The sequence below is a fragment of the Oncorhynchus masou genome, unplaced genomic scaffold (assembly GCF_036934945.1).
Source record: "Oncorhynchus masou masou isolate Uvic2021 unplaced genomic scaffold, UVic_Omas_1.1 unplaced_scaffold_2018, whole genome shotgun sequence".
Lineage (NCBI taxonomy): Eukaryota > Metazoa > Chordata > Actinopteri > Salmoniformes > Salmonidae > Oncorhynchus > Oncorhynchus masou.
In genome coordinates this window covers 31425-44227 of record NW_027008507.1, presented here as the reverse complement: position 1 = coordinate 44227, position 12803 = coordinate 31425, and the positions used below count along the sequence as shown (strand labels likewise).

At 41.6% G+C, this 12803-nt stretch overlaps 2 protein-coding genes across 2 annotated transcripts in view; both read left to right on the top strand.

Moving 5' to 3' along the window:
• The window catches only part of LOC135532776 (alpha-1,3-mannosyl-glycoprotein 4-beta-N-acetylglucosaminyltransferase A-like), a 30469-nt gene extending 22032 nt beyond the window's left edge, over positions 1-8437 (top strand). Inside the window, exons 11-14 of the mRNA XM_064960214.1 lie at positions 3711-3789; positions 4515-4575; positions 4718-4830; positions 4954-8437. Of these exons, the coding sequence (XP_064816286.1) occupies positions 3711-3789; positions 4515-4575; positions 4718-4830; positions 4954-4980 (280 nt within the window). The 3' untranslated portion in view covers positions 4981-8437. The remainder of the gene's footprint in view (positions 1-3710; positions 3790-4514; positions 4576-4717; positions 4831-4953) is intronic.
• Positions 8438-8663: 226 nt separating this feature from the next.
• Positions 8664-9878, top strand: LOC135532777 (cytochrome c oxidase assembly factor 5). Its single transcript, XM_064960215.1, has 3 exons — positions 8664-8884; positions 9206-9289; positions 9395-9878. Exons 1-3 carry the CDS (start codon positions 8783-8785, stop codon positions 9434-9436), a joined length of 228 nt encoding a protein of 75 aa, XP_064816287.1. The 5' UTR covers positions 8664-8782; the 3' UTR covers positions 9437-9878.
• The last annotated feature ends 2925 nt before the right edge of the window (positions 9879-12803 follow it).

Here is a 12803-nt window from a genome sequence, read left to right as displayed (position 1 = left end):
TCAATGCCATCGGAAGAATCCCAGAACATATTCCAGTCTATGCAGCAAAACAGTCCAGTAGTTTAAGCATCTGCTTCATCTGACCACTTTTTTATTGACCAAGTCACTGGTGCGTCCTTTTTTTATTTTTTGCTTGTAAGCAGAAATCAAGAGGGTAGAATTATGGTCAGATTTGCCAAATGGAGGGCGAGGGAGAGCTTTGTATATGTCTCTGTGTGTGGAGTAAAGGTGGTCAAGTTTTTCCCTTTGGTTGCACATTTAACATGCTGATAGAAATTAGGTAAAACTGAGGTAAAAAATTAGGTAAAAGTTTCCCTGGATTAAAGTCCCCGGCCACTATGAGCTCCGCCTCTGGATGAACGTTTTCCTGTTTGCTTATGGCGGAATACACCTCATTGAGTGCGGTCTTAGACAGCTACAAAAAATACAGATGAAAACTCTCTAGGTAGATAGTGTGGTCTACAGCTTATCATGAGATACTCTACCTCAGGCGAGCAAAACCTTGAGTCTTCCTTAGATATCGATCACCAGCTGTTGTTTACAAATATCATAGACCGTCACCCCTTGCCTTACCAGAGGCTGCTGTTCTATCTAGAGGTCGACCGATTAATCGGAGTGGACGATTAATTAGGGACGATTTCAAGTTTACACAACAATTGGTAATCAATATTTTTGGACACCGATTTGCTGATTTTCTTTATTTATTATTATTTTTGGTATTTTTTTACACCTTTATTTAACTTGGCAAGTCAGTTAAGAACACATTCTTATTTTCAATGACTGCCTAGGAACGATGGGTTAACTACCTTGTTCAGGGGCAGAACGACAGATTTTTACCTTGTTAGCTCAGGGATTATTTTTTTGTAACCTTCCGGTTACTAATCCAACACTCTAACCACCTGCCTTGCATTACGAGGCCTAAAAGGTAAGTTGCTACTTTAACCTTATGCATTTGGCTTAACATTAACTAGTGCATCTAAATCATTTGATGAGCATTACTTTATTTATCTAGCACCTGCCTTGCATTTTTCCTTTGACTGCCTGAAAAACCTGTTAACTTATCAAATAAGCCTCATTTGCAGCTACTTGACATGATTTTACAAACACCAGCTCTTATAAAACAGTTCAATCTGGATTAGGAACTGCGCCGCTTCCTGGTCACTCTGATAGAGCATGAACCTACACCACTAATGGTTGAGAACGACAGTGATGATCAGCTTACTAATTTATGTGTCACGTTGATCATAATGATGCGGTGCCTGTTGCAGGTTATCATTAGATATCGATCTGCTAAGCAGCTGTTTTTATAAAAATAGACCATGGGGGACACCATGGTGAGAGCTAACTTCGCCACGCCACCTGGTACTTTGTTCGATTGAATCGGGGTCTAGAAGGATGAGAGCAGATAATTATACAGCACCTAACACTGAATAATCGATGTGCCTAATTAATTTATCATTGAATTTCTACTAATTGATTAAACCTGCGGAAATTAATATTGTCTAGGGTCGTTAATTTCTTGCAACTAAATAAACATCAGTGTCATTTCTTTCAAGCAAAGTCAGGGTATATTTAGTTTGCAAGTCAGTTAAGAAACATTCTTAAATGATTGGAGGATTTCGATAATAGAGAGTCAAAGGATAATAATCCAGAGGGAAGAGATTAGTTTTTAAATAACCATCCGACAGGGCATTTTTACATTGTTGTACAATGTCTTGCAATCCGTATTTTTGTCTTAGGGTGAGGTCAGGTTATAATGCAGCCAAATCACTGAATGGGCCGTAACCTGGACGCCGATTTGGAAAGCAAAGGCCGATGTTTTTGAAATGATAGTTTCCGTATTCATTGTTACTATTTTAATGACAAAGGCTGCGTAGGTTGTACAATGTTACAGCAATTAAATTATGATCTTGATTAGAACAATCAACAATATTAAATATGAGTTATACACATGGTTGATATTACTAATTTATCTAGTGTCTTTGGATGCGGTGCACATTGAATCACAGCCTACTTTGAATAAACAAGCGCATTTGCGAAAAAAGCACTGTCGTTGCACCAATGTACCTAACCATTCAGTGCAAAAATCAATACACAAGTATATATTTTTAAACCTGCGTATTTAGTTAATATTGCCTGCTAACATTAATTTCTTATAACTAGGGCAATTGTGTCACCTCTCTTGCGTTCCGTGCAAGCAGTCAGGGTATATGCAGCAGTTTGGGCCGCCTGGCTTTCTAACAAAGGCCGTAATTATGTACATAATTATGACATAACATTGAAGGTTGTACAATGTAACAGCAATATTTAGTCTTAGGGACGCCATCCGTTAAATAAAATACGGAATGGTTCCGTATTTCACTGAAAGAATAAACGTTTTGTTTTTGAAATGATAGTTTCCGTATTCTACTATTTTAATGACCAAAGGCTCGTATTTCTGTGTGTTATTATGTTATAATTAAATCTATGATTTGATAGAGCAGTCTGACTGAGTGATGGTTGGCACCAGCAGGCTCGTAAGCATTCATTCAAACAGCACATTCGTGTGTTTGCCAGCAGCTCTTCGCAATGCTTCAAGCATTGAGCTGTTTAGGACTTCAAGCCTATCAACTCCCGAGATTAAGCTCGTGTAACCGATGTGAAATGGCTAGCTAGTTAGCGGGGTGTGCGCTAATAGCGTCTCAAACGTCACTCGCTCTGAGACTTGGAGTGTTTGTTCCCCTTGCTCTGCATGGGTAACGCTGCTTCGAGGGTGGCTGAGCGAGGAGAGGGACGGAAGCTATACTGTTACACTGGCAAAACTATAGTGCCTATAAGAATATCCAATAGTCTAAGGTATATGAAATACAAATGGTATAGAGAGAAATAGTCCTATAATTCATATAATAACTACAACCTTAAACTTCTTACCTGGGAATATTGAAGACTCATGTTAAAAGGAACCACCAAATTTCATATGTTCTCATGTTCTGAGCAAGGAACGTAAACATTTGCTTTTTTATATGGCACATTATGCACTTTTACTTTCTTCTCCAACACTTTTGTTTTTGCATTATTTAAACCAAATTGAACATGTTTCATTATTTATTTGAGGCTAAATTGATTTTATTGATGTATTATATTAAGTTAAAATAACTGTTCATTCAGTATTTTTGTAATTATCATTATTACAAAAAAAAAAAAAAAATTGGCCGATTGTAATCGGTATCGGGTTTTTTTTGTCCTCCAATAACCGGTATCGACCTCTAGTTCTATCCTGCCGATGGAGTGTATAACCTGCCAGCTGTATGTTATAAATGTCGTTGTTTAGCAACGACACAGTGAACCGTAAGATATTAGATTTGAATGTCTCGTTGGTAGGATATACGTGCTTATAGTTCGTCCCATTTCTGTTTCATGTGTTTTGTTTTGGTCTGTTGCAGCCAGTGACGTTTGTGTCTGGGCTTGATTTGATTTGATTTGCACAAATTAGCCTGCCAGGGTACCATTGTACTGATGACATTTCATTTTCAGCTGTGTGAAGGGTCTTGTGTGTGTGTGCGCACCATCGCTACCACAGGCTTGGTTTAAACATGTCAGATGTGTTGTTACAGAAAGCACAGCAAAGTGTGTGACAGGACAGCGTTACGTGTAAACAAGGTGTGAGTTTACATATTTATGAGTGTGACAAGTGATGTGAATTTGCATTAATAGTGTTATGTGATTGGCAGGTTTCTGTTCCGCAGTGGGAACCAGGAACACCCTGGAGACAGGATAGAGAACACCACTGTAGAGATACTGCCCTTCTCGGTAAGACAACAACATTCAGACAATGCAAAGACAACATTCAGACAACGCAAAGACGACATACAATGCAAAGACAACATACAGACAACACAAACACTACATACAACAATGCAAAGACAACATACAGACAACACAAACACTACATACAACAATGCAAAGACAACATACAGACAACACAAACACTACATACAACAATGCAAAGACAACATACAGACAACACAAACACTACATACAACAATGCAAAGACAACATACAGACAACACAAACACTACATACAACAATGCAAAGACAACATTCAGACAACATTTGGACGACACAGTGTGCAATGATGTGTCAATAGTCAGGGCACTTGTTTCTGATTGGTTTATTGATCCATCATCGCTCAAAATGTCTATGTCAGTTATTGATTGGATATTGACAGGATCATGAGCACAGCCTGCTCCATTCAATATCACTACCAGAGGCGGGAGGCTGCTGAGGGGAGGACGGCTCATAATAATGGCTGGAACGGAGTAAATAGAATGGTATCAAACGCAGAGTTTCTATGTTTGATATCTTTGATACCATTCCACTCCAGTCATTACCAAGAGCCCGTCCTTCCCAATGAAGGAGCCACCAAGCTCCTGTGGTGTGCATTATACTGTATGTTAGTGTTAAAAAGGCTCTCTACCTACCTAGTGTGTGCATAGCATTACCAACATAACCACAACATGTGTCTGTGTCTGAAGGAAACTGGACCTAAGTCCAAAGAGAAATACAAGCGAACTGATGACCGCTTCTACAGAGTCGGTGAGTGGACCTGTACCAACTCTCGTATCCCGTTACCTTAGAACAAATACAGCCTGATCAGATTACCCACTCTCATTGTGACCTGCCACAGACTGATACACAATGTACAAACTCAATCACAGCTCTCTCTCTCTCTCTCTAGGTCAGTTTGAGATGGGTGTGGCTGAGGGGGCTGTAGACACCTCCTTCAACCCGGTGGTGGCGCTGCGTCTCTCTGTCGTCCAGGACTCAGCTGTCTGGGCCATCCTCAGCGAGGTCAGCCAATCACACGCCATCATCTGTCCTTTAATATTTTATATCATGTTTATATTCTTCCCAGCGGAATGTTATCCTGTATAACGAGAGCAGTGTGTGACGTCTCTGTGTTTCTCTCTGTAGATTCACATAAAGAGGAGAGCAGGCTGACAAAAAGCGGGGGGCCACATCAATCCTGGCCCCCGGCCCCGGGTCGCTCGCAGACACACCTAAAACTGATTGTCCAGGGGCCTTCTGCCACCTAGCAACCAGCAGTGACATCATCAGAGCGCACCAGAGCCGCTCCTCTCAGGGTTTCTAAGGGCGCTGTCACTCGATTGCTTTCTCTCTATTTCTGCCAATCCTTTCCTCTCTCTCTCGCTCTCTTTTTGCGTGATTGTGAATACTACTGTACAAAAAAGAGCCAGATGTAAAATATCAGAAGTCATTTGGTGTGTCCGGATGAAATCTGTTTCCAGCTCTGACTGACTGTGGAGGTAACGCCGATGGCTTTGGACTCGGAGAGACACACCTCAGCTGATCTGAGGCTGATGTCACCAGGACGCTGGTGTTGTACATGCTGCTCTCTGCTCCATGTGCTCTTCCTCTCAGCCTCTCTGATCTGTTCCACTGAGGTATTGCACTCACTGGAGCCATAGTGGAGCCCCCTGCTGGTGACTGAAGTGACTGAAGAATGGCTCCATCAGCCTCAAAGACTTGTTGCTTTTTGTTCTTTTCCACAGAGTTGTGTGTTTTAGGTTAACAGCAGGTAATAAATAGACAAACTAGTTGTCAGTCTTTCTTATGGTGAAGATAACTGCCTTTATCACTTCCTTCTTTTGAAGAGGATTACAATGACAAACGAAGCGGAAACTAAATGTGGTTCCCCATTTTTAAAGTGACAGGTCTGCCAAACTATGCCCTGGGTAGAAGTCACCCATAGGTGCAGATCTTGGATCAGCCTGCCTTGCTCAAGTCTCAACCCAAACCATTCTGGGCGAAACACCTGAAACCTTCCTAAGTTCTGTGTCTGGGGCAGTTTCATCCAGTGGAGGCTGCTGAGGGGAGGACGGCTCATAATAACGGCTGGAATTGAGCGAATATAATGGCATCAAACACATGGAAACTATGTGTCTGATGTATTTGATACCATTCCACTGATTCCACTCCGGACTTTATCATGAGCCCGTCCTCCCCAATTAAGGTGCCACCAACCTCCTGCGGTTTCATTTTATTCCATGAAAAATCTTTGCGACTGAAGGAAACCACATCTATCTTTCTACTTCCTGTTTGACAGGAAGTCAGTCTGAAAGACCTCTAGTGTCCTTTAAGTGGTAAACTAATCAGACTTTGGCCTTGACTTTGCTCACCTGAAGGGATGTATTGCTATATTCATTTTATTATTATTATTACGACAATGACGACGTATGAAGGTGAATTAATTTATTTCAAATAAATCTTTCATTTGTACAAGAGGTTCAAAGAAAAAAAAGATTTATGCTACGGTAGTTGATGTGTGCGTGCATTTGTTCTTTTTGTCCCCGAAACGAGCTGCTTGGTATTTCATGTTGTCTTGTCCGCTGGTTGGTTGAGATAGAGGTTGAATCTAACTGCTGTTCCAGAGTCAGTTTTTGTATAACATTTCTCAGATGGTCAAAGTTAAAATGAAGGAGAGCTGACATCAGAACAGGCCTTAAGCCAGAGATCCTGGCTGAGGTTGTGCTAGATCCATACCCATGTGCCTTAAAGTCCTGCTCCTCCATAATGAGTCCGGAGCAGAACTTCCCTTCATTCACTCCCTTCCCTCTACCCTACAATAGAGGATGTTGACTCTTTTGAAGGGATTTGATCACGTGATACAAGATTTACAGATGACAGGGGTAACGGTTCCTCCATAACTCGCCACCAATTGTACAGTGTGATTCATGTTTACCATCAGCAATGGGGGATTCATTCACTTCATTACATTTTATTTTGATGACTTCACTATATTGAAATGATATATTGAACAGATGATCAAATGCTATTTCGAATGTTGCACTGAGTTTTCAATTTACAGTTTTGAATGCTCCATTCTTTTGTTTTTTGCTGTTGCTGGGCTTTCATTTACCATCTCCCGTTGGTTATGTCATTTTACACGTCTGACATCATCAGTGAGTTCTACCCCATGTGATGTCGGATTCTGTCCAATCATTCAATTGGAGACTGCTGGCAGTGGTTAGACAGGATGTTGCATTTATTCTATGTGCCATCTAGTTGCAGACGGATGCATTCGTACCAGTGGAGGCTGCTGAGGGGAGGATGGCTCATAATAATGTCTGGAACAGAGCGAATGGAATGGCATCAAACACATAGAAACCATGTGACACATAGAAACCATGTTTGATACCATTCCACTCATTCCGTTTCAGCCGTTACCACGAGCCCCAATTCAGGTGCCATTAACCTCCTGTAATGCTGACGGCCACGCCCCCTGTGGGCGCATCTTATCTACTCTGATTGTAGCTATAGCTATTGATGCATTGGTTCAGGATAGGTCTAAATGTTGTTTTTTTTTTCATGAGAAATGTTTATACAATAAGCGATTTTATGAAGATAGAAAAACTCAATCAAAATTCCATCCACGTGAGAGAAGATTGTGATCGGTTTGATTGGGAGTGCTATTTTAAATGTCAAAGATGTGCATGCACGCACGCACGCACGTCCAATTCTAAATCAGCCCCTACATCACAGCACTTAATGTTGGTCTAGTAGGGTTGGACAACTACAGTATAAGGAACAAATCCCAGCTACACTATCAGAGGGCAAGCTGGTGCCTACCCAAATCTTTAAATAAAAACTCCTAGGTAGGAAAGCGGGCCACTTTGTACCAGGTTTGCTTGTCTGTAAAGGTCCTTTATTTATTGTGTGATTGAGTGATTGGTCAACTTTTTGAATGGAGCTGGCCCCTCCCCTGAGCCCCCTTGTCAAACCAGACCCTCTCGCTCACACCTGGGCCTTTATTTAAAGAGCGCAACAGATTAGAACCTTCAGATAGAAATCTATGCTGTAGATCCGATATGATTATCTGTGTAGAAATGGGAATCGTGCCAGATCTATACATTACATTTCTATCTGCAACACACTAGCGAAGGATTTGCAACCTCCTGAATTAATAACCTCTTAAGGTGGAGGACTGCTTGAGCAGAGGGGAACACAAACTGTGTTTCTCACTAGTTTAAAGGGGGTTACTTCCATCCTTTTTTTGTGCCCTTCATCCACGCTTATCTAAGATTGTTTAGAAAAGCAAAATGGAGGTAAGTCTATTATTGAGTTGCTTGCCAAGACCCCAGAGGTAGATGAAAGATAAGAGACAGCAAGACTATTTAGACAGTCAGGCTCACCCCACCCCTGCCTGCTTCCACCTTCTCTGTTCTCCCCATCAGGTCATGTCATGTGCCTTCATCCCTACGTTGGTATATCTGCCTCTGATGATTCTGACATGGATTTACATGGACATCATTGAAATAAATCAAAATGGTTGATACAAATCACACCCATCTGTTTTCTGCCTTGGTTTCATTATTTCACATAATTCACTGTCTGATGGGAGAATGCCTCATTTCCATCAGCCACACATTCCTATAGAGTCAACCATCTAGGTTCAAAATACATCAAGAGATGGCATAAACATGTTGGAGTTGCTGCAGGATCTATGGAAACAGCCTTGCCATCGTTTTCCTTTTGATGTTCTGCTGAGAGATAAGCTTTGAGTGGCACCTAGCGGTATACTTGAAAAAGTACATGTTAAAAATCTAATTTCGCTAAAACTACAAACACTCCCAGCATGCATGTAGTTCAGTTTTTGTATTCCCAGGATACTTTGCGAATCAAATATGGTGGCTTGCATTACAACGTTCATGTAACATACTGTTAAATATATTCTTCAAATCTAAATTTCTTGCGTAATTGTCTTAAATGCAAGTGCAACACAATGCCTAAATTCTACGAAGACAAAGAGGAGGATGGCAGGGCCTGTTCGGGAATCAGGGAGGACTTCAAGGCATGTCTCCTTCAACACGATTGCGTTGTAAAGGTAACGTTATGGAAAATATGATATTCCCTTTCATCTGAAGTTATGGTTTGCTAGCTAATATTATGCTTTACAGTTTTACTTTTATAACATCCCTTATTTCAAAGCGTAGGACTACCTTAAATTGTAAATTGTGGCTTGTTGTTTGGTTGAGCCACACTTCCATTAAAAAAAGAAAAGTGCAGCGCTTTCTACACCTGATCATTCTGGAAATTGATGCATGTGTTGTGTGGTCAACATAAACGGCGAGAATGATCAATAACATCAAAACACTAGTCTTGGTACAAACATGTTTGACTAACTCCATGTTGTCCATTCCTGCAGGAGGGGAAGATGCCCAGTCAGTGTCTGAAGGAGGGCCACTGTAAAGCACTGCAGACCTCTTTCTTCGAGTGCAAGAGGTCCATGGTGAGATCACGGGTCATCACTGACATCAATGACATTCATTCAACACTTGGAATATCCTTATGTATGGAACTGACTTGTTTCTGATCTTTCCCTCTATTTTTACAGTTAGATAACCGGTCCAGATTCAGGGGAAGGAAAGGCTACTGATGGACCAAAGTTGAAAATCTCACTCACTGCAACACTCACAGCACTGAAATGATTAATTGTGAATAGTAGCAAAACTAACTTAAAGGGGTCCAAATGGGGGTTGTATTTTATTATGCTGACTTCACTTGAACACTTGATTTGAAGTGGTTCTGTAGAGAAAATATATGCTCTTCAAATAGGTATGTTGGACTTATTACCTCCTGAAGTGATGAGTGAGTCTGTGAATAGGCCTACCACAATGCAAAGCATAGACACTTGTGTGTGTGTGTGTGGAAAAATGCTGGGCTGCTCTTCTGTTTCCATGTTTTGAAATGAGTGAACTTCAAGGAACTCTAAAGCAGGACTGTCAGCTCCCCCCTTGGCTGTTCTGATGACTGACAGGATTGACAGACTGCTAAATTGGGCCTCTGTTTTTGAACAACTGTGTGTAATAAATGTGTCATTGAACAGATGAAGTGTTTGCGAATGTGCTTAAAGTGTGTCATTATGGAGTCTTCAATGCACGCAACTGCTGGTATGAGTTTAAATTACATTCGATTTATTTTATTCCAGTTTTATTTTTACTGACAATACAGTAAAAATACATGGTATCATTCCTACAGACCTGAGTGAACAGCAATATTAATAGAAATGGGGACATACAACTATTACATAAGAAATTATATGAAATCTATTTAAACTCCTTCATGAATGTAGGTAAAATGGTCGTTCAGATTTCTATGTACACTAATACAAAAAATTTATTCATTTAGCATACTCTCTTATCTAGAGCAACAAAGCATTTAGGGTTAATCAATCAAATGTATTTATAAAGCCCTTCTTACATCAGCTGATGTCAAAAGGTGCTGTACAGAAACCCAGCCTAAAACCCCAAACAGCAAGCAATGCGGGTGTAGAAGCACGGTGGCTAGGAAAAACTCCCTCGAAAGGTCGGAACCGAGGAAGAAACCTAGCGAGGAACCAGGCTATGAGGGGTGGCCAGTCCTCTTCTGGCTGTGCCTGGTGGAGATTATAACAGAACATGGCTAAGATGTTCAAATGTTCATAAATGACCAGCAGGGTCAAATAATAATAATCACAGAGGTTTTAGAGGGTGCAACAGGTCAGCACCTCAGGAGTAAATGTCAGTTGGCTTTTCATAGCCGATCATTCAGAGTATTTCTACCGCTCCTGTCTCTTGAGAGTTTAAAACAGCAAGTCTGGGACAGGTAGCACGTCCGGTGAACAGGTCAGAGTTCCATAGCCGCAGGCAGAACAGTTGAAACTGGAGCAGCAGCACGACCAGGTGGACTGGGGACAGCAAGGAGTCATCATGCCAGGCAGTCCTGAGGCATGGTCCTCTGAGAGAAAAAGAGAGAATTAGAGAGAGCATACTTAAATTCACACAAGACACCGGATAAGACAGAAGAAATACTCCAGATATAACAGGCTGACCCTAGGCCCCCGACACACAAACTACTGCAACATAAATACTGGAGGCTGAGACAGTAGGGTTCGGGAGAAACTGTGCCCCTGTCCGACGATACCCCCGGACAGGGACAACCAGGCAGGATATAACCCCACCCACTTTGCCAAAGCACAGCCCCCACACCACTAGAGGGATATCTTCAACCAACAGCTTACTATCCTGAGACAAGGCCGAGTATAGCCCACGAAGATCTCCCCCACGGCATGAACCCAACCCGGACAGGAAGATCACGTCAGTGACTCAACCCACTCAAGTGACGCACCCCTCCTAGGTACGGCATAGAAGAGCACCAGTAAGCCAGTGACTCGGTCCCTGTAATAGGGTTAGAGGCAGAGAATCCCAGTGGAGAGAGGGGAACCAGCCAGGCAGAGACGGCAAGGGCAGTTCGTTGCTCCAGAGCCTTTCCGTTCACCTTCACACTCCTGGGCCAGACTACACTCAATCATAGGACCTACTGAAGGGATGATTCCTAAATAAAGACTTAAAGGTCGAGACCGAGTCTGCGTCTCTCACATGGATAGGCAGACCATTCAAAAAAAAAATGGAGAAAGCACTTAAGTATTGGTATTTATTAGGATCCCCACGAGACACTGCAAAAGCATCAGTCACTCTTCCTGGGGTCCACATGAAACATGACATCATACATATTGACTAACATTGTTAGTCAAGGACTGAAATACACCCATTTGAAATGTCACAGCCTTCATATCAGTACATACACACAATATCTAGGTCTAATACATAATACAGTGCAAATGACAATATATATAAAATGGCTGTGTCTCTTCACAGTCCCCTTCGTGCAGTAAGGTGATCTTTTATCTTTTTTTAAAACTGGTTTTATTGCTAGCTTGAGTTACCTGAGGTGGCAGAGATGTCCATGTATTGATAGCTCTATTTAATACTGTGTGTTTCCCAGTATGGTACCTTCAACACATCAATACCTCACACAAAGACCAATAATGATGCAGTCAATCTCTATTCAACTTTGAGCCAGGAAAGACAGACATGCACGTACATTAAAGTGTGATACGTGCTGCTTTGTTCTGGACCAACTGCAATTTACCTATGTCCTTTGCCGCACATGACCAGACAGCTGGGCAGAAGTCCAGGTGCGACAAAACTAGGGCCTGTGGGATCTGTCTTGTTGACTGAGATGTCAAGAAGGCAGAGCAATGCCCTATCATGGTCAGACCTCTTCCCATTTTAGCAACCAATGAGTCTATATGTTTTGACCTTGAAAGCTTGCTATTTGTATTCTTATTTACTAGGGATCTACTCTTCCTGGGGTCCAAACAAACACTATTTAGGGTTACACCCAGCAGTGTAGTCTCCTCACCTTGCTCAATAGCCACTTTATTCAATAAAAGATCTAAACCAGGTTTAGGGTTGAGCGAGTGATTTGTCCCAAAAATTACGCTTTTAGTTTGAGATATTTATCACCAGCCTATTGCTAGTTACCCATTCTAGAACTGACTAGAGCTCTATGTTAAGTCTCATTTATTTATTTTACTGTTGCAGCCGATGTGTATACTGTTGAGTCATCAGGGTACATAGATACACACAGGCTTTATTCAAGGTCAGTGGAAGGACATTTGTAAAAACAGGAAACAATAATGACCCAAGCCGGCTGCCCTGCAGTACACCACACTCAACTGAATTTGTATGAGCGAGGCTTCCATTAACGAAAACCCTCTGTGTTCTATTAGACAGGTAACTCTCAATCCATAATAAGGCAGAGGATGCAAATCCATAATACCTAAGTTTTTTCAGCAATAGGTTATGATCAATGACATGAAAAGCTGCACTGAAGTCAAACAAAACAGCTCTCACAATCTTCTTACTGTCAATTTCTTTCAGCCAATCATCAGTCATTTGTGTCAGTGCTGAGCATATTGA